This window comes from Hippocampus guttulatus, chromosome 8, assembly GCF_054856545.1.
Source record: "Hippocampus guttulatus isolate MCC_2025c chromosome 8, RoL_Hgut_1.0, whole genome shotgun sequence".
In the NCBI taxonomy this organism is placed as follows: domain Eukaryota; kingdom Metazoa; phylum Chordata; class Actinopteri; order Syngnathiformes; family Syngnathidae; genus Hippocampus; species Hippocampus guttulatus.
The window spans coordinates 7021979-7049154 of record NC_141268.1 but is presented as its reverse complement, the minus strand read 5'-3'; the positions used below and the strand labels follow the sequence as shown (position 1 = coordinate 7049154).

General features: G+C 42.8%; 2 protein-coding genes across 2 annotated transcripts; both read left to right on the top strand.

Moving 5' to 3' along the window:
- Positions 1-360: 360 nt before the first annotated feature.
- Positions 361-9204, top strand: ilrun (inflammation and lipid regulator with UBA-like and NBR1-like domains). Its single transcript, XM_086118268.1, has 5 exons — positions 361-659; positions 2635-2789; positions 3460-3657; positions 4830-5089; positions 8090-9204. The coding sequence occupies exons 1-5, from the start codon at positions 502-504 to the stop codon at positions 8123-8125; spliced, it is 807 nt and encodes a 268-aa protein (XP_085974394.1). The 5' UTR covers positions 361-501; the 3' UTR covers positions 8126-9204.
- A 4606-nt stretch (positions 9205-13810) lies between these two features.
- spdef (SAM pointed domain containing ets transcription factor) lies at positions 13811-26585 on the top strand. Its single transcript, XM_086118327.1, has 6 exons — positions 13811-14076; positions 20724-21150; positions 22603-22800; positions 22871-22918; positions 24063-24197; positions 25235-26585. Exons 2-6 carry the CDS (start codon positions 20733-20735, stop codon positions 25411-25413), a joined length of 978 nt encoding a protein of 325 aa, XP_085974453.1. The 5' UTR covers positions 13811-14076; positions 20724-20732; the 3' UTR covers positions 25414-26585.
- Positions 26586-27176: the final 591 nt, after the last annotated feature.

Below are 27176 nucleotides of genomic sequence, written 5' to 3'. Positions count from 1 at the left end.
AACAGTAATACATGGAAATAAACAATATTAAATGGCTATGCCTTATGGAGTTAGCTCTGAACAGATATCCTAATTTATGGAAATTCGGCGTGGTCACTGGAGAAAGGCCCAAGCATTGCTCATTAACTACTATACAACAAACAAATGATATATGGTGATGACAGATCGCTGTATCACTTCCATATGAGCCTGTACCACATGAATCTGTTTTCCCGTGTCAGGGGTTCCGCGGCAAAATAGAGCAATTTGTGAACTCGAGAGATGAGCCAATCGCAGGAGCGCTGCAAATAGCAACAGATGACGTCATCAGCCAGACGTGATTGGCGCGGGTGACGCGCTCGGCTGTTGCAACGTCAAACTTCGTCCCCCTTGTCGTGCCATGCGCATTGACGCTTGTTGTTGTGGCGGTGGAGCACCTTGTTATGGCTAGAAGAGGCCTCGGACCTGACTGAGAGAGGCTTCCCCCCACCCCTTACCCCGCCCTCCTCCCCCGCCACCCTCATGGAGGGCACGGACATGGACGTGGACGCGGAGCTCATGCAGAAGTTTAGCTGCATGGGCACCACGGACAAGGACGTCCTCATCACGGAGTTCCAGAGGCTGCTGGGCTTCCAGCTCAACCCTGCCGGCTGCGCCTTCTTCCTGGACATGACCAACTGGTGAGTGCGGGGATGAGGGGGAGAGGGAGGGCCCGGGTGTGTTGTGATGTGTTGTGTCACTGGATGGCGAGTTAGCTGTCGATTTTAGCTTGTTAGCTTACGTTTGACGTGCTAATAAAATGGAGGCGACATACAGCGCGAAGTTAGTTTCGGTTTATTTCACGGCTCGTACGCGCTGTTAAAAGGCACATTTAGCACGTTAAACGGAAAGTTTGAAAGGTAAACACGTGCGAGTTCGCCGCCGAGTGTGTTAATTAAAGCCCCGTGCGCCGTCCGCTTGAGCTAGCCCGCGCTCAGGGATACCACTCGCTCTACGTTACGTCAGTAACGCAACTCCGTGGGTGACGTCATCGGTCGTGACGCGTTGGCGGAAACCAAAAAAGTCGCAATTAAACAGAAAAAAATGAAAAATAAAACCATACGACCATCATCTGTAATGTGACGTACAGCGAGTACAATTACTGGACATTGAAAAAGAAACGAATGTATTCGGAGAGGAAGTACAGTAATTACAAAACAAACATGACGACGTTTGCCAGTGTTGGTGTTTCAAAGAAGGGGTTTTAAGCCTGGGCTATGACTTGAAATTTTTGTTTCATGTCTATACAATACAATACAATACATGCTGATTTATATAGCGCTTTCACAACAGCGGCAGCCGTAACAAAGCGCTTAACAAAACAGTTAACATAAAGTAAAATAATAAACACAACACATAACATTGTAAATTTCCCCAGTGTGGGACAAATAAAGGATATCTTAACATAAAACACGGACAATCGTGCAGTCCTAACCACTTTTCCGTCACACGCTTTGTTTGAAGCAGTTTGAGATGAAAGACGAGAGAATCAAAGTGTCCTTTAACCAGTGGATCAGAGACGTCATGCTCAAAATGTGCCCACGTCGGCTACAAGCTAAGTTTCAAAGTCAACAAGAAGCTGTAGCATCCATTGACGAAAAAGAGATTGGTTCACTTCTCCTGTCCCATGGAAATCCATTTCAATTCCAAGCGGCAACTCTCCGTTCCAAATACGCATCGGCGCTCTGCGCCGACGCTCCTCTCTCCTCATCCTCAACTTCAGCAGCCATTCATCCAGCCGCACCAACGCCGACTGTCCAACAGCGCCGACATCTCCACTGAACAAAACGGGGTTGTGAAAAATGCAAAAAACACAAGCGCCCCAGGTCTGTCCAGCAGCGACAGTCTGGGTCGGGATTTGAAATTAGGCTTTCAACCAGGGCTGCGGTTAGTGTTTGCCAGTGTTCGTGTGTCAAGTATGTGTTAGGGTTTCAACTCGGGTTAGATTTCAAAATGGGGTTGGGGATTCAAGATAGTTTTGATATTAAGATGTCAAGCCTTGATTCGAATGTACATTTTCTATGTCCCAAACATGGGTTTAAAATTCTGATTTCAAGCATCAGGGTGTGAAACATAGGGCCCATGTTTGACATTAGAGTTTAAAACCAGGGTTGGTATTTCAAGACAAAGTTGGGCCTCCAGCCAGGGTTAGGGCTTTTAAATATGTGTTAGCATTTCAACTGCAAGTCTACGGTTACCGTTTCAAATGGAGGTTTCATACCAAGGGGGGGGGGGGGGGTATCAAAGGTGAGAGTTTGAAGCGTGGGTTAATGTTTCAAACAGAGTTAGGGTTTCAACCTTGTGTTTGGGTTTTTTAATGGGTGTTTTATTCCGGTGTTAGGAATTAAAAGTAGAATTTCAAGCCAAAATTACTTTTTCTAAATAAGGTTTTACGGCATCGTTATAGTGTGACAGTAGGGTTTCAAATTAAGGGTTCAAGGTAGGGTTTCAAATAGATTTAGGGTTAGGGTTAGCGTTTTGAAGTACTTTTACGAGTCAGGGTTTGGGTTTGAAATTAGTGTTTCAAAGGTGTACTGTCTTCCAAATCTGCTTGTGAAGCATGAAATCACTGCTGGCATTGGCACCATCATCATCTTTGACATATTTTCCTACCAGGAACCTTCAGGCTGCCATAGGCGCATATTATGACTTTGAAAGTCCCAGCATCAACACGCCATCCATGTCATTTGTGGAAGATGTGACGATTGGAGAAGGCGAATCGGTCCCGCCGGACACGCCCTTCACAAAGACCTGGAGGATACAGAACTCAGGTACGACACACAGTCATCCCAACTGTTCAGTGTGTTGCAGTAATATTGTTTTTGAATTGGATAACTCATATATCCTTGTGAATATTGTCTGTCTGCATGTGTTAGCACATGGTTAGCATTCAATGATCTGTCGCGTGAAGGGTTAAAAGACGGCAACAGCGATGATAGTTTCGTTGGCCCATCTGTGATGTTTTATATCGTGTGTTAGCATTTAGCTGGCGGACTTGTAAAATATTACAGATGTAGTTTCTTTAAACATAATGAATGTTTAGTTTGACAGTAAACTTCAACTGGCAGTGGAAATAAACAAGATAGAATTTCAACTTCAAGACAGTGCTTGGGGTTTCAAAGTAGGGTCTTAAGCCAGGGTCAGCATTTTAAAATGTGGTTTCAAATTGGATTTTTAAGTAAGGGGTTGAGTTTCAAACAAGGTTTAGGATTTATTTACAATTTCTCCTTCCACTGGCTTAATTAAAATGTTGTTGAAGGAAACGCAAAAACAAAAACATTTTAAGGTGTACTTAGCAAGCGCAACCACAAACAGCACTTTTTTTTGGTCATTGTTTATTGTTCAGGTCAGTGGCAGTGGCAGTCACTTACTTGCTGTCGTAAACTGAAAAGGAAATGTCTGCAAACATGATGTCAAACGTGTGTCCACTCACTGCTGTAGGCATGGAGTCATGGCCGCCGGGCGTGTGCCTCAAGTACATCGGCGGCGACCAGTTCGGTCACATCAACACGGTCATGGTGAAGTCTCTTGAGCCTCAAGAAGTGGCCGATGTCAGTGTGCAGATGAGGAGTCCTTCCTCGCCCGGCATGTACCAAGGCCAGTGGAGGATGTGCACCGCCGCCGGCTTGTTCTACGGAGGTACGGTGCAGTGGGGAGGCATTTAGAAATGAAGTATCCATTATTGGATATACGGCTGGGCGATACGGTTGAAAACTGTATCACAACATAAATATTTATCAGTTGATATTGGTACATATTGATTATTATTCTTGTATAAAAAAAAATCTTCAAAATAAGGGCTCAGAAGAAAAAGCAATTAGTAGTCAATTTATTTTGAAATATAATATTTCACCATAAGAGGTTAACATTTTAAATGCTTTTTTCATTGTTTTATAAGTTAGTCTGTCTGAACTATTGTTTTTCCAAACGTTAAAAATTATGTCATGATGTTCAAGTTGGCGTTTTAAACTCGTGTTAAGATTTCAAGCCAGGCTGAGGAATGTAAAATTGGCTTGCTCGCCAGGGTTAGGACTTTAAATGTAGGGTTTTATGTCAGGGTTATTTACGGCGTCAAGCTGAGGTTGGAAATTTAATGAAGGGGTTCCAGTCAGGGTTTGGTTTCAAACTCGAATTGAGGTTTGAAATGAAGGTTTCAAGCAAGGGTTAGGGTTTAAAATTAGACTTTAAGACAGGTTTTCAGACTGTGTCATGATTGTAAATTTTGGATATTGCTCTAAATTTGAGTTTTAAGTCTTGGTTAGGGTTCCATGTTGGAGTTTCAAGCGTGGGTTCGGGTTTGAACAAGTGTTGGCGTTTGGAATGAAAGTTTTAATATAGGGTTAGGGTTTCCATGTAGGGTTTCTAGCAGTGGTTCGGGTTTCAAGCCTGAATTAGTTTCAAGCAAGGGGTAAACTTTAATGTTACAGTCTTAAGTCAGGGCTCTAGTTTCACGGTATGGTCTCTATCAAGAATTGCGATGTTAAACTCCAGTTGCAGTTTCAAAGTACAGTTTTAAGAAAGGGTGGTGTTTTCAAATAAGGATTGAAACCCTGAGTTATGCTCTCAAACAAGGTTTGTTGTCTGTAATTGGGCTTTCAAGCATTTTTCTTTTTGGGTTTCTGTTTAGGATTTAATGGAGGCATTTTAGTAACTCGTGGTGAAGTTTTGTCAGATTTTCCAGCCATCTTAACTGCAACATTCGCCGCTACTTCGAATACGTGCTCAATAATAATGTCGCTGATACGAAATTCACAATGATGGCATGGATGGCGTTTGTCATGTCAAGTGAACCACGCGCCGTTTGCATTCAGATGTGATCTGGGTGATCCTGAGCGTGGAAGTGGGCGGCCTCCTGGGCGTCACGCAACAGCTGTCGTCCTTCGAGACAGAGTTCAACACGCAGCCTCAGCGTGACTTGCAGGGCGACTTCAACCCCTTCGCCTCGCCGCAGAAGAACAAGAGAGACTCTGACGGCAGTGAAGGCTGCGCCGAGAACACGGCGACTCATAATATCGCCAACAGGACGTCCAATGGCCTGCAGGCCAATCTGACGCCTGTCACACGCGGACAGGTACTCTTTGAGCTGTGTCTTTGAAATCTATGTTTCTTGTTCTACCATTGAATTGAATTGAATACAACTTTATTGTCAAATGTGCTGTACGTATGTGCATCATACAGCCCAGATTGAATTTCTTCCCTCTCAACATAAAATAAGAGGAGCCGCCGCGGGTGCCCGCGCCGCCATCAAAAGAAAAGTTAACAAAAAATTACAAAATAATACAAGACAACACATGAGACACAAACAATCGTGCAATCTTAACCACTTTCCTACATACACATTGTTGTCTGAAGCAGTTATAGATGAGAAGAGGAGCGAATCAAAGTGTCCTTTTCACCAGTGGATCAAAGACATCATGCTGCAATGTGCACACGTCTGCTACAAGCGAAGCTTGAAAGCAACAAGAAGCTGTAGCATCCATTAACGAAAAAGAGAGATTGGCTCTCTTCTCCTGTCCCATGTAAATCCGCTTCAATTCCAAGCTGCGACTCCCAGTTCCACATACGCATCGGCGCTCTGCGCTGACGCTCCTTTCTTCTCATCGTCGGCTCCTCAATCCATGCATCCATCCAGCCGCAGACTGTCCATCAGTACCGACCTTTTCGCTGAACAAAGCGGGGTTGTGAAAATGCTGCCTACTTCAAGCGCAAGACACAAGCGCCCCGGGGATGTCCAGCAACGACAGTCAAATGGCGCCGACATTCCTCCCAATCAAAAAATCTGTGCTGGTACGCGTGTGCTGCCGAGAAGGCGCAACCACCAAGCACAGATTCTTCTTCTTTGACGAATGTTGTGGCCAAAAATGCTGAAAACAGTCCACATCAGGTCCACACGACGTAACAACAACAACACCATGTGACAAAACAAAGACAAAGACAACAAAAAACGCAAGGCTCTTGAAGAGCACTTGCTGGCGGCTGCCTATTCGGGCGCCATCTTGGAAATATATATATATTATTATTTGTAGTGTATACACCTATTTTCTACATCCAGTTAGTTTTTCCTCAAATACATAATGCCCGAGAGAGAAATGCAGAAGTTAGCATGTGTAGCGTTGCGCGACTGTGTACTCTAGGTGCACTTGAGATCAAAAAGAATTATCTTGAGTTGAGTCAAATGAGCAATGGGAACGAGTGCCATAAATACAGCCATGTCTGCAGTGCGACACCCGTCTCTGTTTATGGCTACCAACTCACATGGCTGGCGATGGATGACAGCCGCTATCCCTGGAGGACACCAACTTCAGCTCCTCACGGTCTCCCAAACACGCAACAAATGGGTTTCCAAAGGCCACACTGCTGCGTGAGTGTACAAGCTCACCGGAGAATTTGCCTTATGTGACCCCAAGAGAGACCGAAGATGTATTCACATCTGCCCTGTTTGGTCTACCTTAAATAAACCAGGTTTTGTTTTCCACGTTGGTCTGGACCTTTTATGCAGGTGTGAATGCACACAAAACGAATCCTGGGGCGGATCAAACACCCGCTCCAAGACCCACTTTTTCAGGTGCTATCGGTGTGCTTCAAACGGACTCGATGTTGATCATACGTGATCCTTCGTCCTTGGTTTAGCCGACAGACTCTGTTCCAAAATTTAGAAACGTAGCGGTGCAAAACCTGCATTGAATGAGCTGCTCTTGACACTTCAAATCAACTCTAATAACAGCACAGAGCAAAAATGCAGCACGTAGCAACTGCATGTTTTCCTTCATTTCTGGCTTTGCATTACGCCTTTGTCATTTGTGTCCAATAAGAGTACCGATAGAGGTAAGATCGGGCCCGACCCGAATTTCGGGTCGGGTCAGGCCTTAAAATGTCAATCAGTGGTTCGGGTTCGGGTCAGGTCGGGCTTCTCTCTCGCTGACTTAATTTTTTTTTTTCGAGGCCGTCAATAGTTTTGGCCACGAGAGACCGTGGTTCGCAAAAAAAAACAGAAGTCGCCTCATCACAACACGTACTGTACTAAACTCTTGCAATGATAATTCAAAGAACTCCTTTCTGCCTCTGTCTATGATCCACCCATCATTCGTCTTTTTTGTCTCTGCTTCTCTCTCTTATAGTGCCGTGCTCGATTCTTAAGGACGTACTGCTGCGGTGGTTTACGGCCCAATTTTCAACCCGTCAAAATGACGGATGGCCTTAAATTTCCCCGTCCACTCTTAAAAGAAATCCGTCAATGATAGAAAATTGTCGGTTAATGTAACCTCTTCAGAAACGGAAATATAACAGATGTAAATGTTTATACAGTCTTGTTTAACTTAGATTTCGTTCCAAAAGACAGGCTTTGGTGTCAGAAATCACCCCTCCTTCTCCCGAGTCCTCACAAATAAAATATGAAATGTCGGGTTTGCTTCGGGCTCGGGCCTGCAAATCAAGCTAAGTGATCGGGCTCGGGCCGGGTTAGGCTCGATTTTTTTAGGACCAATCTTAGCTCTAAGTACCGATCATCACGCGTAGCTGTGTTTACAGAATATAGTTCACTTGTGAAAAGTCACAGTGTGAATACGACGCGCACCAAGCAAAAAAAAAAAAAGGTCAGCTTTTTTTTTTCCGTCCAAACAAGCAGACCACAGGACTTTTCTGATGTTAATACACCCTGAGACAAGTTCTAGGATGCTACTGTGAATCTTACTGCGTTTGGCATTGTTTGAGGGCAAAAACAGCTTCTACTGGTGTTAAGAGTACGTAAAAGTTTCGATCAGTGTGACTTCATTCTTTGCAACTTTCCCTTGTAATAACGTCGAGACTCATGCAAATTTGTTTTTACTGCCAAATTTAGCTTTTGAGACTTTTAATTGGGTATGCTTTGTAATCCGGACATTACGGTACACCAAAATACTCAGAGGTATTTGTATTGTATATCCTTTATCTTCTGCGAAAAATGATGGTATCACTTCAGTTTATTGATCTGTTTTGGCAGTCTTTCTCTTCTATTTGTTGTGATTGTATTCCACTGACCCCGGTGATAAAATGTACATCTTAATCATGTTTAACTGTTTGTGTGTTTCTTCAGGGTGTTCATGGACCATATCCTTTTGGACAGAGCTAGAATGGCTCTCGCTTCTGGGAGTCCTCAAAGGGGAGCGCCGGAGGAACTGTTGTTTTCTAACAACTCTCCACAAATGCCCCCTTCGCCCGCGGATGGCGGCGGTGGCCAAACGTCCCGCCCGCACGCGTCCGCGCTTGTTCCAGATTGATTTTCTTTTTTTTTCTTTGTTATTTCATGCATCCGGGTCATCTGCACACCGCACACTCTGGCCATCGCTCGGACGTCCTGAGACGATGTCGGCCTTGAAAAGGCCGCGCGTTCACCTGGATTCCCCTCATGCTCACGTATCCGATTACTTCAAGGCTTACCTTACGTCACCTTTCCCGGCCGTCGATTGCATCTTAAATCCCCTCGTAGGCAAACTCTCTCAAAGACAAAAGTGCATCTGGTCTCACGGAGGGGCCGGGCCGCGACATCATGGGACAATGTGCGAGTGTCATTGTTTGTTTTTAGGGTGGGCTTTCCAAAGCGTGCCGATGTCTTGAGAAAGGTTTGAAAAAGCCATGTGGGAAAAAAAAATTCTATTTTGCCTGGTGAGTGGTTGTATTTTTCCACATTTGTGTGTTTTTGCTCAGTGTGTGCATTTGTGCGTGCATGCGTGTTGCATTTAAGTGACAAAAGAAAGGGTGTGTGCTTGTGTACCATTTGAAGAATGCTCCAAACCTGCTCATGAATCATCCACGTTATTTATTTGTACTCATGGTCAGCAGATGGTGCTAAAAATCAAACTCAAATCTCAAGTGCGTGCGTGCGTTCCAAAAAGGTGACGCTGATTCCGCTTTGAGGGGGATTCGGCGCTCAAGTTCTGTTACTGCTGTTTGCACAAACATGATTTCCAATGGCTAATGGTGATTTTTTTTTTAATTATTTTTTTAGGGGACGTTGGGGGGGCTTGTGGAACGCAACGCAGCGCATCTTCATCCCACCCCGGCCTCCCCAAAAGGTTTGTATTGTTCACAGCTTTAAGGAGGTTTAACACGCACCAAATGGTCCTCACTAAAGTGAGTTTTATCATCGTTCTGTCAGTCAGAGGCTTGGAAAGTGTATTTTTGAATGGAGAATAAAATGGGAAAAGTTGTCATGCTGTCTTGCAGGATCTTTGTCGAGTTCCCAACATGTCACTTTTGACTTAATTAGCTTGCATTCTCTATTGGAAAACCTTTTAGGATATCAATAATAGAAGTAACAATTAGCTTGGAGTCATTTTGGGGAATTTTGATTGATCAAAAAATGTTTTAAATGATAATTATTTTTTTAATCCCAGCATTCATTCTAAATTTTTTTTTTGAAATGTGCTTCTCCTCTCTGATATTCAACTTTTTCTCTAAAATAATTTAAATATACAACTTATTTTTATATACACATACACACATTTTCCGATCCGCTTAATCCTCACAGGGGGGGGGGGGGGGGTGCTGGAGCCTATCCCAGCTGTCTTTGGGCATTAGGCGGGGGGGGGGGGGGACACCCTGAACCGGTTGCCAGCCAATCGCAGGACACAGAGAGAGCAACAACCATGCGCTCACACTCACACCTCGGGACAATTTAGAGTGTTCCATTAAACTGCAACACATGTTTTTGGATTGTGGGAAGAAAGCAGAGTACCCGGAGAAAACCCACGGAGGCACGCGGAGAACATTCCAACTCCACACAGTCAGGCCGGAGCTGCGTTTGAACCCTGCACCTCTGCACTGTGAGGCCGACACGTTAAGCAGTCGGTCACCGAGCCGCCACGCTCCAAACAAAATGTCCAAAATGTTTGGGCAGCTATTTTAAAGATTGAGATAAAGCAAGGTGTTCTGGGAAATAAAGTGCCGTTCTGCCATCAGATTAAACAATTTCAATGTTTTTTCCCATTTTAATTATCTGTTTAATCTGAGTAGGCTTTCAATGTTAATAACAAAAAAATACTACATGGGGAAAAAAAGTACTTGACTTTTGGTCATTTATTTTTTTAGGAAAAAGCAGGAAAATTACATTGGTTTATCACATATTAATCACGTGCAACCTTCTACATTTTCGAATTAAGTAAATCCAAAGGATCTTTTTTTTCAGTGTCCCCTTTACTAGTTACCGGTACAGTCCTATAATTTAGTATTGCTGTGAAGCTTGTTGTTGAATACACTTTTCATTTTGCAACATGAACACACTGCAATTTGAATTTCGCTTGTTATTCTGCTTCCTGTTTGCCGCCTCAACTTAAATTCAAGAATTGAGATATCTTCTGGGTCGTTCTCAATTCAATTCCAAATTTCATACGGCCCCAATATATACCGTACATAATCCAACAATGATCAATATAGGATTAGAACTTGAATGCCAGCGTCCATCAAAATTGTCTTTGTAAATGTTTGAATACTTTTAATGTCATTTATTTGTACAGGTGTGCCTAAATATCTGGACAGTGATCGTGCATTCGGTGGAAAATGATCCATTCATAAAGTAGTTAACCCGAAAGGTGTGCCTGTGCGTGTACAAATATTGACATCTTTATTCCTTTTCTTTTTTTTGAACCAGAAGATTCCGTGATATCCCATCGGCCTCACACCTTTCATTAATGCTCAGTCAACACGCTGGTTTTGTTTGACAACCGCTGTCAAGTCAAACAGACGCCACAAAGCACATCACACAAAAATATCACAATTGACAAAAAAAAAAAATCATATCCTTGCGGAGATGGGGTGGTGGTGGTGGGGGAGGAGGGGTTGGAGGTGATACTCTCATGAAAAACTGGTTTCTCCTGGCAACGTATAGGATGGATGACATTTGCTGCCAACTGAAACGTGTTAGTTAAAAATCACTGATCTTAATCTCAAGTCATTTGACACTCTCACACGCACGCGCACACACACAAACGTTGCCAAATCTAAAGACGGGAACTTTTTGCTTATGATGTTTTTGTATTGGATTTCATTTGTGACCGTTTTTATTTTCGTCTTGTAAAAAAAAATCATCTAAAGGTTGCCATTCATTTCTCGGAGTGCACGGAGGGGTCAAGGTGACAGCAAGGAAGCGCCATCTGCTTGTTGGAGGAGCTCCTGGCAGCATCGTATAAATATGATTATGTGGCTTTTATGAACCAGGAAGAAGGGAACGCCACAGGCATCATAAATGAGAAAAAACATGCACACATGTATGCAGAAAAAAAAAGACCTTTTCATATGAAAGCAAAAAGTGCTGCATGGATGTCAGATAACTGTCTTTACTCAAGAGACGTATCTGTCAATGAATTATTTTTACTTTTTTTCTATTGCTTTTTACACACTTTTGTGAAAAACAAAAAAAAATTAAACCATTACTTTCTTCTGAAATGATATGACTATGTTCAAACGTGTGACCTTTTCTTGAAAAATAGAAAATAATTCTTCAATGTAGAAATAACCTTTCTGAAATTCTGCAGCTTGTTTCGTTAAAATCTGCAACTTTTTATTGAACATACCGCTTAAGTCATGGTTTGGCACCCACAGATTCACCTATTCGTAGATTGTTTTAGCGATACTTGTCACATGTTTTGTTTTTTTTGGTCACAGTTTTTGTTTTCTCTTCATATTTTTGGTGTGATTGCGAGTGTGAATAAGTGGCTTAGATAATGGATAGATGGATGGTTCCATACATGTACAACATATAGTGTACTACATTTTTTCTTCCGAACCGCTTAATCCTCACTAGGGTCGCGGGGGTTGCTGGAGCCTATCCCAGCCGTCTTCGGGCAGTAGGCAGGGGACAACCTGAACCGGTTGCCAGCCAACCGCAGTGTACTACATTTATTTTCGACCAAAAATTACCCTTATTGTTGACTACCAGTATATACAACTTTTCTCACGGTCAGTTTTTTTCATGTATTTTCGCAGAACATATTTTTGAAAGTGGCGAAAACAGACATCTATTTTCTCTGAAATACAAATATTTTTCTCTGCGAAAAAAAAGCACCCCTTGTGAGGGTAAAGCGGATCAGAAAATGGATAGATGGATTGATGAAAAAAAAGCAACATGGTTTTTTTTCTTCTCGAAAATCTACATCTACTCAAAAAAATGAGAATTTTTTTCTTTGAGCAAAGATAGATCAAATTTATTAAAGATGTTCACACAGTGATCCTGAAAGCTGCTGCATGTGATACATTGATGTTATGATTGGCAAGTGAAAACGCTGAAGAATGCAGCATCACGTCACCTTTGACCTCTCGCGAAATCACCTTTGCCTCCGGCAAAAGGGTGTTTGTCAACTCCGTTGGAGTTACCCGGGCGACGGCGGGGTGCTCGGGTCGGCGAGGGGTGGTTTGGGGGCTTTGCGTCCCGTTGTTGACACAGGGTACACCTGCACATGCTCGTGACTCATTCTTGTCTGTTAGCTTCTATTAGTTTACCGGCGCTCAAGCGTGACAATGTTGTTCCTCGTCCAAAGGAAAGTTCAGATGCCACTCGAAGAAACTGCCATGCAAATGACGAAAGCCCAAAGCTAATATGCTAGTTTGCCAATCCACAGGCCTTTTTACATAGTCTGGCATTTTGATTAATGTCCACTATCTTCTGACACAGTATGTTGACATGATGGAAATACATTTTTTTTTTAATTTTGGTGTTTTAGCAAGTATGTATGTAACACCTGTTACAATTTATTTATTCATTTATTTTGTTAGGCAGAAATCAATCCAATTAGTTGCTGCACAGCTACCTGTTGCTAGGCAGAATTAATAAATCAGTTGCACAGCTATTTACAAAAATAGGCAAGCGATACTGAACATGGTAAAAATAATGTTTTATATACAGTATATATATATATATATATATATATACAGTATATCACAAGTTAGTAATTTCTTAATGATCAGCACCTTTTTTTCATTGCTGTGCCACATGCTGGAGATACGGAAAAAAAATCATAAAATCGTGACATTGTTTCTTTTCCCACCTATTAATTGGGAAAAAACTAATCCAGTTGCATTCCAATTATGCATATTATGGATGAATTGTGAGTCGCTGATGGTGTGGTGGTTCACTCGGCTGACTTGTATGCAGGTAGCTTGCGATCGGTTCCGACACGGTGGCGGTATAGATGTAGGTGTGAATGGTTGTTTGTCTCTATGTGTGCCCTGCAACTGACTGGTGACCAGTTCAGGGTGTAGTCTGCCTTTGCCTGAAGTCAACTGGGATAGGCTCCACCCCCCACAGCCCTCTTTAGGATAAGTGGTGTCGAAAATGCATGGACTCTCTGCACGCTTAAATAAACATGGTTACCCTCATAGCATAATTCTCTGAATCATTTGAACATATTCTCGACAGTCAGTGAAACGTACCAATGTACTTGCGAAAAGTATTTGATGATTTGTTTTCTTGTTTACCGAAACGTTCAAATGTGACTGAAAAAAGTCAGTTGTAATTTTTTTCACCTTACATAAACAGCTAATAGACAAAAGAATTGAATGAGATTGACGGTTTCTCTTTTCTTTAATTTAAATATTATATAAATATATATATGCTGCTCTCATTTCACTTTCATCCTCTGGGGTCAACTAGCTGTTTGGTGAGGCCTGATCTGATGCGTGCGCGCGCACACACACACACACACACACACACGCACGCACATGCACATGACAGCTTGTGTGCATAGGTAAACAAAGGCAGCCCTATAAATTCAAATAGCTGTCAATGGAGGTGGAATTCCTTCATTGTGTCAGTGTGCCGGCCTCGAGCAGATGCTTTGACTCCAGGCAAGTTTGCAGTTGGCCTTCAGGCTGGCACTCCCAACTTAACCCACGAAATTATTCTAATTATATTAAGATCTTGAAGCCTCCATCATTGCCCCCAACCCCCCTTTTGTTTTTCCCAATGCACCCCCATCCCAAAGCAGCGGACGGCCGTCACCTCAGGTGGTCACACGTGATCCCAGCCTAAAGCCATCAAGAGCATCACATCATCTCGTGAACGGCATCAGCTGGAGAATCCCAACCCAGGTAAGAGGTCCCCCGACTCATGATGACTGCTGAATATTTGGGTTTGAACAAAAATTATTACCATGTTTAATTCAATTCACTTTCAGGATGTCGTACAATATTCCATGGGGCTACATTTTTAAGGGTTCAAAACCGTTTTGACAAAGTGAGAGAATTAATTGCATTTTATTAACCCCTTTTAAAAATGAACATTTTGACAGGCTTCTGATTTCAAAACGAATTATCCATGATCTTGATGTGTATATGTGATAATGTAAGGCAATCATACATTTAGATGGGTTCATAGTCATAATGGCCCTCCAAGGAAAACCATAAGTACAATGTGGACCATGATTTAAAAAAACAAAAACAAAAACGTTTGACAAGCTGGTTTGAAGGCATTTCAGAAAAGTATGACTTGGGTCTAAAAATTATTCCATTATTATTATAATAAAAATATATAATAATTAAATTGTATTTTACTACACACTCCAGCATTTTGAAAGTTCCATTTTAGAATCTATTATTCATTACATTTTATTATTATTATTATATATTTTTATCATTGTCATTATTTACATAAATATGCAACCCGAGTAAGGATAAGTGGTTCCGAAACTGGAAGGAAGGATGGCACTTTGGAATCCATAGATTTTATTTTCAATTTTTATTTGACGCTATTGAATTATATGGCATTTTGTAACTACAATTTCCAGGTGATCAAAACTATTTAGATCAGAGCCATATTCGTGTAATTTATTTGAATCTTATTTTAAGTACCGGTATAGCTTTTTTTAAAAATAAAATATTGGCATTTTCTGACTTTCGGATTATTTCCTTTACTGTTCAGAATTTTCAGAGATTGAAACTAGTTTCAGATAAAATCACAATTCCATCAATTCTGAGGGGTTGAGTCTAAATGGAGTGTGAACCCCAAATGCAAAAGCACCACCCCAATGTCTGTGACCTTTCAGGCTAAGGCAAAAAAGACACACTCATGGCAAACACCCCCACCTGGCTGTCCGCATGCGCACGCACACACACACACACACACACACACACACACACACACACACACACAAAATGTTTGTTGGTCACTTTGAGGAAGATGTCCCCTTTTTCTTCTTTGGCTATTTCCTACTCATTAACTCACATTTAAACACTCGGCTGTCACACTGTTGCAGTGATCATGAACGATGACCAAACGGGTTAATTTTAAGCTTGACGAATTGAGTCTCTCGCCAGAGCCCCCCCCCCCCCCCCCCCACCCCCACTGATGACCAAGGGTGGCCAAAGTATTCACACTCTGTGCTTAGGTAGAAGTGTTGATACTCGTGTAAAAAACAAAACAAAAAAAAAACTGGTAAAAGTAGAAATACTCATTTATTTCCTTCATTAAAGTATTAGTACAGACTCTGAAATGTATTTAAGTCCAAATGTATAACTTTATTTTTACTGTCAGTTATGCACAGTGCATAACTTGCCACTTGGCTCAACAAAAAGAAAGTCTCATGTATAAAATGATGTCCCTCTTTTTAACAATGCGTTTACTCAACTTGTCTGCTAAATTTGTGATGCGACTTCAAAAAAAAAAAAGAAAAAAAATAAGTTATTGAATATTTTATATTTTTACTGCAATATGGGACTTGTCCTGTCATGGCTCGCCACCGATGCATCATTGCATGATTTGTCTGGCATAGTTTTTAACACTTCCTGGTGCAACCCAGGATTTTATTTTTTATTTTCATTTTATTTTTTTTTAGCCAGGCATACGGGACCAGCAGTGGCTGAGTCTTGGGGTCCTAACCATGAATCAAATCCACGCTATCTGCATTATTGGTTGCAGTATGTCCCACTCCCTTTTCAGCTGGGGGTCCCAGGTCATTGCCTTGGTTGCCTACCCTACTGCAGCGTCTTTGACTCCCAGGGACCCACAGGGGTGTTTTTTTTCTGGAGTTCTTTTTGAATCAGGCAGGTAAATGCCGCTTGCGAGAAATCTACGGTAATCCTTCACAGCGACCAAAAGCCAGTCTCACGCCGCAGTTGTTTTCCCACTCAATGGGCGCATGTGTGCGGAAGCGATGCAGTTCCCATGGCGGGGAGTCTGACTTTGCTGAGCAAATGTCGTCTAATGCTCCTGAAATGAATATCAGGTTCTTGACCAAACTCATTTAGAGATCAGTCAGTGACTTAAGTCCCCCTGCCCCGCCACCACCTTTTCCCAGTGGCCCCTCTTCCATTTGGACAAAGTTAATATGGCTAAATTTGCTTTGCTAATGGGCTTAGCACAAGCTGTCGCAGAGCAGACACGCAGCAGTGGATTGCAGAGACTAAAATGTGGCTTAGAGGAACCACAAAAGGAGATAAAAGGAAGATGAGGAGGCGACTTTGCAGTGGGGGGTTCCAAATCATTGAATCACACACCGTGAGGGGCAAGCCTCTTTTTTTTCTTTTTTTATTCTGGGCGCTTGGAGCGATAACTTAATTCAAGTTTGGGGAAACAATCACGGAAAAGAAATGAAAACATCACTTACTCAGAAATCAGAAAATAACGATTCGACAGACAAAGTGATTGACTGACCGACTAATTGACAGGATGACCGACTGACTATCTGAAAACAAATTGACTGACTGCTGAGCTAACTGGCTGACTGAGTGACTAACCTAAAGATAGACTGACAGACTGAATAACCAGAGATAATAACTGACTGCTAACTAACTGATTAACGTCGGCTTCACAGTGCAGAGGTACCGGGTTCGATTCCAGCTCCGGCCTCCCTGTGTGGAGTTTGCATGTTCTCCCCGGGCCTGCGTGGGTTTTCTCCGGGTGCTCCGGTTTCCTCCCACATTCCAAAAACATGCATGTCAGGCTGATTGGATGCTCTAAATTGTCCCTAGGTGTGAGTGTGGGCGTGCATGGTTGTTCGTCTCTGTGTGCCCTGCGATTGGCTGGCAACTGATTCAGGGTGTCCCCCGCCTACTGCCCGAAGACGGCTGGGATAGGCTCCAGCACCCCCCGCGACCCTAGTGAGGATCAAGCGGTTCGGTAAATGGATGGATGGATAACTAACTGATTAACTAAAGAACTGTTTTGAATGACGGGCCTAACAACTGACCGACTAACTTATTTATTGACTGACTGTATTACTAACCTTTTTTGACTGACTGGCTAGCTAATTGAAAGCTAATCAACTAACTGACATAACTGACGAACAAATGATCTAACTACCTAAGTGACAGACTGAGCAACTCACCAATTGGCAAATGAGCTACAGACAGAATGACTGACTAACCAACCAGAGTAACTAAATGACTGACTCCCAACTGTCAATTTACACGACTGTCTTGAATAACTGACTTAACAACAAAACAACAACCAAATATTTAAACTAATTATAGACTCGCTGATTGACTGAAAACCAATACACTGACTTGCTGGGTAACTAACTGATCGACAAACCCACTTACTGACCGACTGACTGACTGACTTTGCGGTAACTAACTATGCGACTCCAACCTAATTATCTGACCAAATAATTCAATCTCTTATTGACAAACTGGACAACCCACCCGACAGACTGACTGAACTAAATGAGTAATTATCTCACTGACCGACCGACTTATTGACTGATGGACTGCCTAACTGACTAACCACCGTAACTGACTGACTGCTACCTATGTGGAAAACCAATTAACTGACTGACTTATGAATTGACTGACCGATCGACTGACGAACTCATTGAGTGAAAAATACGCAACCGACTAACTAGCTCACTAATTGACTTACTAACGAAACATTCCCATGTGCTTTTGAAGATCAGACCTAAAATTGCACATCTGATTTCCTTTACCTGGTTGACTGGCGTATACCGATTATTTGATTGGATTACGGGACCGTAAGGATTGCGCCCTATGGATTCTGCCTAGCAACAAGGGGCCATGCAAATGTGACCTGACCAAGAAATGTATATCTCTACAGAGTATATACGATTTGGATGACAAAAATGTAGGGTTTGAGTACATGTGAATCCACAGCTGGGTATTTTAAACAATTCTTGAGGTATTCTGGTTAGATGGGTTGGCTTAATAATTCCCGAATACTTAATTGTGACTTGAATTCTTTGACGACGTGGTCAAACAGAGCACATGTGCTTTGCGAAGCCTCTCTTTATTGCTGATAAGCTCCCGGCCGATCGCATTCTCGTATGCCACCTGTGTCGGGTACACATGGCGACAGCCATCGCCCTGAGATTACAACACTTGCGCCACAGCTGAGTTCCATAAAAGGACACTTACGACGGCTGGACGGCTGTCATAAAAGTAGAAAAAGAACAGGTCTACTTTGGTTTGTTTTTTTGCATAGTGAAGCCAAAGCGTTCCAGCACATTACGTGAGCCGAGTTTGATTAAAAAAACTCCAGCTGACAGCAGAGCCAGAAGGCCGCGGTGGTGACGGCACCTTGAAAGTGAAGTGGCTGAAGGGGCTGAAGTGGGTCAGCTACCCCCAAGACAGCGACCATTCTGTACCATTGACCCACAAATTTAGCCCAATCCAGTTTGCCCCATGCCTGCCTGTATCACTGTGCGGGCTTTAGCCCTCTCTGGGGTCAGTACCCTCCGACACCCACCTCAACAGCATTTTGTCTCCATCAGGGTTTTTAAGGCAGCTCACCATTTTGGTTCTTGCCTGATGTTGCAATGGATCTCCTCGTTGGACGACCTGCTTGGATGATTTAGCGACTGGATTGCGATATTGCCCCAGAAAATCATAATGGATCTGATTTAGGAACTCACAAGATAACTGAAACGACAACACTCAAGGATCTTTTTGTAAGTTTTTATGAATCTATGAAAGCGAGTTTGGAAACAAAAACTAAATACAAATACTACATACTGTAACAGTGCTGCTTTTTGACCATAAATCGAGAACAGGAACAAATACTGCCAATAATGAGAGACTGCTATGTCAGACAAGAATTGATTGCATGCGAAAGACGTAATGGCACGGTATGTAATTTTTTTAGGTTTGAAACAAGAGAGAAATAATAATACAGTATAACAAATTATGATAAATCATTTAAATAATTTCTAATGGTAGTGCTGCAGGGTTCAATCCCATCTCCGGCCTTCCTGTGTGGGGTTTGCATATTCTCGCCGTGCCTGCCTGGGTTTTCTCCGGGTACTCCGGTTTCCTCCCACATTCCAAAAACATGCGTGGCAGGCTGATTGAACACTCCAAATTGTCCCTAGGTGAGAGTGGGAGCGCGGATGGTTGTTCATCTATGTGTGCCCTGCGATTTGCTGGCAAAATGTTCAGGGTGTCCCCCGCCGATTGCCCAAAAACAGCTGGGATAGGCTCCAGCACCCCATGCGACCCTTGCGAGGATAAGCTGATTTGAAAATGGATAGCTGGCTGGATAAATAGATGCATATACTTGTACGCATCTTTTATGTGGGTTGCTATGTATGATATGTGACACAATGAATACATTTGATCCTTCAACCAAAGGGCTTTTTTTTTTTCATTGACAGGCGCATATGCACCTGCTATAAAAAAATGGAACATGATTTTCGTGCCGGGGTTGGTGTAGTTTACCATGTTTGGGAATTTGCTTGACCACGCTGCGCCATGCAGGGCCTTCTGGTGGACCGAGGACAATTTGTTTTCCATGCCGACGATGCACCTGACAATTTGGTGAGAGAAAGTAGACTTATCTTCAGATTTACTAAAAGGTCCAGTTGTGGTACAGGTGGTGTAACGCGATTTTGGTGGATTTGATCCAAGTGCTGCAGTCGGATTCTAAGCTCTATGGACATATTTGGGGGATGTCATTATATTTCATTCATAAATAATAAACAACAGCATGCATCATCCATCCATCCATCCATTTTCCGATCCGCTTATCCTCACAAGTGTGGCGGCGGGTGCTGGAGCCTATCTCAGCCGTCTTGGGGCAGGAGGCGGGGGACACCCTGAACCGGTTGCCAGCCAATCGCAGGGCACACAGAGACGAACACCCATCTGCGCTCACACTCACACCTAGGGACAATAAGAGTGTTCAATCAGCCTGCCATGCACGTTTTTGGAATGTGGGAGGAAACCGGAGTACTCGGAGAAAACCCACGCAGGCCCGGGAAAACATGCAAATTCCACCCAGGGAGGCCGGAGCTGGAATTGAACCGGTACCTCTGCACTGTGAAGTCGACTTGCTAACCACTGGACCACCGGGCCTCCCCGGCATGCATCAAATCCTCTGAATTATTCTAGAAATCAATTGCATTGAATATATTATTATCTTATTTAATATATATTTTAAAGTCTTCCTCTTGGTTGAAGCACAGCTTGAGGGTGTTGTCGCACACAGACACATAAATGGGGGCGGGGCGATCCTGCGCTCTGCTGATATGTGTTATTCACAAATATGACAACAACATGCATCAAACCCTCTGAATCGTTGTAGACATAAACTCACTCAATGCATTATTTTGTTCATCATATTTTTAAAACACCCCACTTCAACCGTGGGGTACAATCCTGACGAAAACACACCGCAAACACTCGCAAACCTTTGCCGCTCAGTGTGACCTGGTGCTTTTGACTGTAGTTTGTACGAAACAGGGCCCAAATTGTATCCTGGCTTCATTGCTGTCCATTTGTTCCATTTACAGGTGTCCGTAATGTCAAATTCCATTGGAAGTTTAGCAGAAATTACAGTTTATGGATCCCGAACTGGAATGCAGGACGACTCCCTCACCATCTTGGAGCGAAACAGAGATTCCGGGGAAGAGTGGGATCTGGTGGAGGCCAAGACAAGCAACATGCCAGGCCTCTACCTGCCCTGCTTTGACATGCTGGCCATGGAGGACACCGCTTGGCTGGTCAAGGTGTCCGAGGCCTCCCCAAACGTGACGCGCTTGGAGCCTCACCGAGAGGAGCCGGAGCAGTGCCCTGTCATCGACAGCCAGGGTCAAGGACTCTCCCCGGGCATGGATGGCCCCGAGGAGGAACGTTCTCTGGAGCAAGTGCAGAGTATGGTGGTGGGCGAGGTGCTGAAGGACATCGAAACAGCCTGCAAGCTGCTCAACATCACGCCAGGTAGAGCAATGTCCCCACTGGAGTTTCAGCCTTCACTTGCAAGGGCTCACCCTAATTCAAGTACACCCATCCGGTCATGGGATCACCCCCTACTGTGAGATTGTCTCCATTAGGAGTGAACTCACCCCAAAACACACCCTCCACTCACAGGATTGTTCCCAAAAACTCCCTTCCCCGACGTGCACCCTCTGTGGTAGCTCGCCCCCACCAGAGGAGCATTCGCTTCAATGTCAGATCCCTAACATGAGAGGGATCACCTCCACTTTCGGCACCCTCTTCACCAGCAGAGGGAAGGCGCACCTCCGCTTCCCTAACCGACATGCTAACTTAACAAAGAGTTTTGGTAACATGCATTTAGATAGTCCTTTTCCGCATAGGGCATATTTATTCGGTGATATTTAAGCTACTGGAACTTAGTCCCAAAATCAACACAGCTCATCCGGCCTGACACATCTCCTCCATCATATCCTCAATGGCGTAAAGCTGTGTTTGCCTGCACCAGGATGTGTTTAATCCTGACCTTTGCATCGCTTCTGTCGGGTCGTGACGGCCGCGTTAGACGTGTAAACAATCCCAGTGAGGGTGAGGCCTCCTCAAACACCAGCGAGCGCACTTGGACACTTGTGTACGCTATCATAAAAGCGTTGTCATAAAACATGTGTTGACTTTGCATCGAACATGTGCAGAAATAGAAGGAAATTGTCAGAAAAGATGGCGTTTTGGGTTATTTCAGCTGTCGCTTTCTTATCGTCTCTATATCGATGAGCTGTTTATTTGCAAATTGTTAGTTAGTTACTTGGTTAGTTAGTTGGTTCGTTCGTTAGTTTTCAGCTTACAAATAAATCACACAACCTTTCCTAAAGCTAAATCCTGAATGTAGATCCAAGTAGTTGTCCCCAACAAACCAGCTAACCCATTGATTAACTAACTAGCTAAGAGACTGACTGACCAACTCACTCACTCACTCACTTACTCACTAACTCATTCACATGTAGTCTGAAAGACCAACCAACAGTATGACTCACCATGAGTCAGACTAACTAACCAGTTGACAGGTTAACAAGCTAACAAATTTGTTGACTCACTAAATAACTAACCGGCCAACTGATTCACTAACTAAATCTAAAAACGGACACATTGACTCACTACCTCTCAGACAGACTGATCAACTCTCTTTCAGACTAACTCACTCACTGGTTCACTACTGACTGAGCGATTGATGACGGAGTAACTCACTAAAAACACGCTATCCAACCAATTGACTAACTAATGCCTTAACTGGTTGACCCAGTAACTAACTGACTGACGAACTTACCAACTCACAGTATTCGTGTTTAAAAACAAATAAACAAAACAAAAAAAACCCACAAAAAATCCCAAATACATGTACAGCGTTTGACGCATTATTTTTTAAAATGATGATGTAGTTAGTTGTTGTATATGTTGGCTTAGACCCGATGGAGTGGAACGTGGGCAACGTTCAGAAGTGGCTGCTGTGGACGGAGCACCTGTACCGACTTCCTCACGCAGGGAGGACCTTCCACGAGTTGACGGGGAAAGACCTGTGTGCCATGAGCGAGGAGGACTTTCGCCAGCGCTCACCGCAGTGCGGGGACACGCTGCATGCACACTTAGACATATGGAAGTCAAGTGAGTCACTAAATCGACACAGCGGCACTGTCACATTTACATCTCCCAAACTAGCGTCTACTCTCTGCAGCTGCCTGGATGAAAGAAAGGTGCACAATTGGAGACAACAAAAGTCCAGGTAGGTGGCCAAATACACATGGAGGCAACATTTAATGTGCATCTTTATTTGAACACGATATCCATCCAGTGGCATAAGGTGGGTAACCAGCTCCCGGGGGAAGGCAAAGGTTACCTTCAAATTTCAATAAACAACTGACTAACTAACTGACTTGGTCACGAACTAACTAACTGACCAAGTATCTAATCCACTGATGGACCGCACAACCAACAAGCAATTAACAGTCTTAATAACTGACCGATGAAGTATAACTGCCCAATAACCCGACTGACTGGGGAAGACCAACTGATCGAGCAACTAACTAAGCATTTAACCAGGCTCACCGGCTGACTGACTGACTAAGTAACTAGCTGCCAGAAGGACTGTACAACCATCTGTTCAACTAAGAAGCTAATCAACTCACATATCGACCAATTGACCAACCAGTAACTGATTGACTGAATGAATGACTGATTGATCAACTAACTCAATGACTGCCACTGATTGAGCAACTCAATAAACAATTAACAACCCTGTTTGAATTACTGACGGACTGACTGACAACTGACTATCAAACTGATTTTCTGACAACCGACTCACTAATCAACAAACTGACCGACATCCATATGATTGACCAACCAACCAACCAACCAAATGTCCAACGACTAATTAACTAACTAACTGGCTCACTTGATAAATAAATACCCGGCTGTCCAAACAGCCAACTGCCTGATCGACCAATAAAGTAACCAACTTACACACTGACCTACCAATCCACTGAATAACTAACTAAATAATTACCGCTTTGCTGAATGGACTGACTGACAAAGTAACCGACTGACCAGCTAACTCACTAACTGACCGTCTGACTCCCTAATCAACTCACAAACAAAGGTAGGCTTACTTTAAAAAAATTTTTTTTTACTTTATATTTTTGTGGATAATCAAAAATGTCTCAGATGGTTAGCCATCAATAACTTCTAGAATGTTCAATACTGTAACACAAGTAACATCAAATATCATCGGCTCGCATAAACAACAAAGGGATGCGGGTACCTTTGTGGTTGACGGGGCCTAGAGTTCTAAAAGCACCACACACATCAATAAGTCAGCGTATTCCTGTGTGTTTATTTGAAATCATGATTCATGTTCTGCACATGTGCAGGTGCTGAGGACCTTTGGTCTGAGGCCGATTCTTCTTGTTCGGGTCAACCGATCCACTTGTGGCAGTTCCTTCGAGAACTTTTGCTCAAACCTCACAACTACGGACGCTGCATCCGCTGGCTCAACAAAGACAAAGGTACAGTAGATTATAATGCAAACGCATGGAACATTGATCTTTTCTCTACAACCCAACCAACATACAACATAAAAGACATAAAAATAAGTCTATAATTTAAGTTTAACTTTCATGAAAATATTTTATGATTTGGATTCGGATAATGTAATGTATTAAACAATATTGCATACTGGAAATCCATTCCAAATTCTTCCAAATGACCCGGCAAATTGAAATAAAATATTATCAAACAATGAATACAGGTAAACTTAATTAAAATCAGATGGAAGTTTGAATATTAAGTTTGCAAATGTTAACGAAAGGTAAAAAAAAAAGAAAAAAAAGAATTTGAATTTTTGTGTAAGTTTAAAAAAAGCATTCAACATGAAATAAGCGATGGCAGTACAATAATGTAGAATTTTCACAAATATTTTTGAAGTCTTGGATATCATGATTTTTATTTAAACACAAAACTTTTGCTACAGTTAAAATGACATTAAAAATTTGGATTTTTCTCAAGGAACTTTGTTACATTTTTTGCAACAACAATGCAGCTCATGTTGCTATGAATAAATAACTAAAGCATAAAGACGAAAGAGTTTGCGCGTCGAGCTCACAGTGCACAGGTCATGGGTTTAATCCCACCTCAGGCCTCCCTGTGTGGAGTTTGCATGTTTTCCCCGGGCATGCGTGAGTTTTCTCCAGGGACTCCGACTTCCACCCACATTCCAAAAACATGCATGGCAGGCTGATTGAACACTCTAAATTGTCCCAAGGTGTGAGTGTGAGTGCAGATGAATAATCGTCTCCGTGTGCCTTGCGATTGGCTGGCAACCGGTTCAGGGTGTCCCCCGCCTACTGTCCAAAGACAGCTGGGATAGGCTCCAGCACCCCCCCGCGACCCTAGTGAGGAGAAAGCGGATCAGAAAATGCCTGGATGGATGGACAAAGACGAAGGACTCATGACATTGTGCCAAATACTGTATACTGTGACACACTTTGTCAACAAAATACCTCTCTAGTCATATTATAATATGCCTTTGTCCTTGTGGCTCAAGGTATTTTTAAGATCGAAGATTCAGCCCACGTGGCACGTCTGTGGGGTCTGAGGAAGAACCGACCGGCCATGAACTACGACAAGCTGAGCCGCTCCATCCGCCAGTACTACAAGAAGGGTATCATCCGCAAGCCCGACGTCTCTCAGAGGCTTGTGTACCAGTTTGTGCACCCCGTGTGATGCAAAAAAAAAAAAAAAAGCACAAAACTCTCCATCCGCCCTGTGACCTGTGGGTGTGTGCTCATGGTCTTCCACTCAGGCATGGACCAAACAATGAGGACTGTCTAAGACAACAACTGGGAGTTAATATTGTCGGAAGCACATACTGCCTGTTTATTTTTGCCTTTGTTTTTTACTGAGGGATTTGGAGTTTGGGAGCACATTGGAGAGTGATTTGCACTTCTGCCTCACAGTTCAGAGGTTCTGGATTCAAATATCAGCTTGTTATGTGGAGTATGCATATTCTCCCAGCGCTTGCATGGTTTTTCTTCCCATACCCCCAAAAAATGTACATGTCAGGTTCATGAAAGACTCATAATCATCCACGCTGAAGGTGTGAATGTAAATGGTTGTTGTGTATATACAGAATATGCTTTGCAATTGGCTGGCGACCAGTTAATGATGCATTTTGCATCTCTCGCCCAACGTCAAATGGTACAGGCCTGAGCTTATCTGCTCGATCGAAAATGAATGAATGTGTGGATGGAGCAAATTAAACTTTACACGATGAATAACAAAAACAAGGGGGGGGGGGTGAAGTCATCGTGCAAGTCGACAAAGTAAAAAAAAACATATATATATGTATAAAATGCTCACTGTGTTGGTGTCAATAACAAATAATGACATATACAATGCCAGAGACACAGCAAGTCAGGAAAGGTGAAAAGCGTGGCAGGTTGGAGGCGTTTTTAACATGGGACTCTCAGTACTCATCGAAAACTTTATTTTATAATCTCGTCATTCGTCATTTTGATTTGATTTGACTTTTTATTTGGTCTCCCATAGGAGAAACTTGTCTTGGAGGACAGGCCCCCCATGCCGCTGCATACATTGAACAATACATACAGTATACAATACATTCCTATGATCTTATAATGAAGCACAAAATGGGGGTCACCTCAGTGAAATCTCTGAGTGTCATCATTAATAAAGTTACTACAGGTGATTTTTGATTCTCTACTGACTAGTCAATATTTTGTCTATGAAGACGCAACTTGTGTGTAGGATCTACATTTTGCAACAATGTCTATGTCGAGCTAAAGAAAGATTTTTTTTAAATCTATGCTACTGTGTATAAATAAATAAATAAATATATATATATATATATATATATATATATATATATATCATACATGTCAACTCATACGGGTTAGCCATAGTTCATACGGATTTTGTGGTGAATCTTACGTATACGGCCGTATCGCACAAATCATACGGATTCTGAACATTTCCGGGGTTTTTTTTCACCAACTCCAAATGATTTGGAGTTGGTGAAAAAAGTAACGCAGGAATTACAACTCTGAACACAGTAATGCCACTAAGTAGAATGATGATTAGACATTAACCAGACATTGTATTATGGAGATCTGCAATAAATATCATTGAAAATTTCATGGTTTTTTTCTGCCGTTATCTTTACATATAAAATGCTTTGCTATGTTATAAGGATTTTTTGCTCTTTATAAGGATTTTTTTGGTAGTTTATACAGGTAGGCGCTCCAAAACGTTGACAGGTATGATATATAAGGGGGAGAGAGAGAGAGAAAGAGAGAGATGGCGCAGCGCTGGCGTAGCACCGGAGCAAATGTTGCCGTGTGAACACCCCTAGAGATTGTTCCTTGTATGAACTTTTGAGAGTAAGATTGTTGGCTGGCGAGGTTAATGTTAGGTTAAAAGTGACCTCTGCAGGCCAAACACAAGAGTGATAATGCACCTGAAAAGCA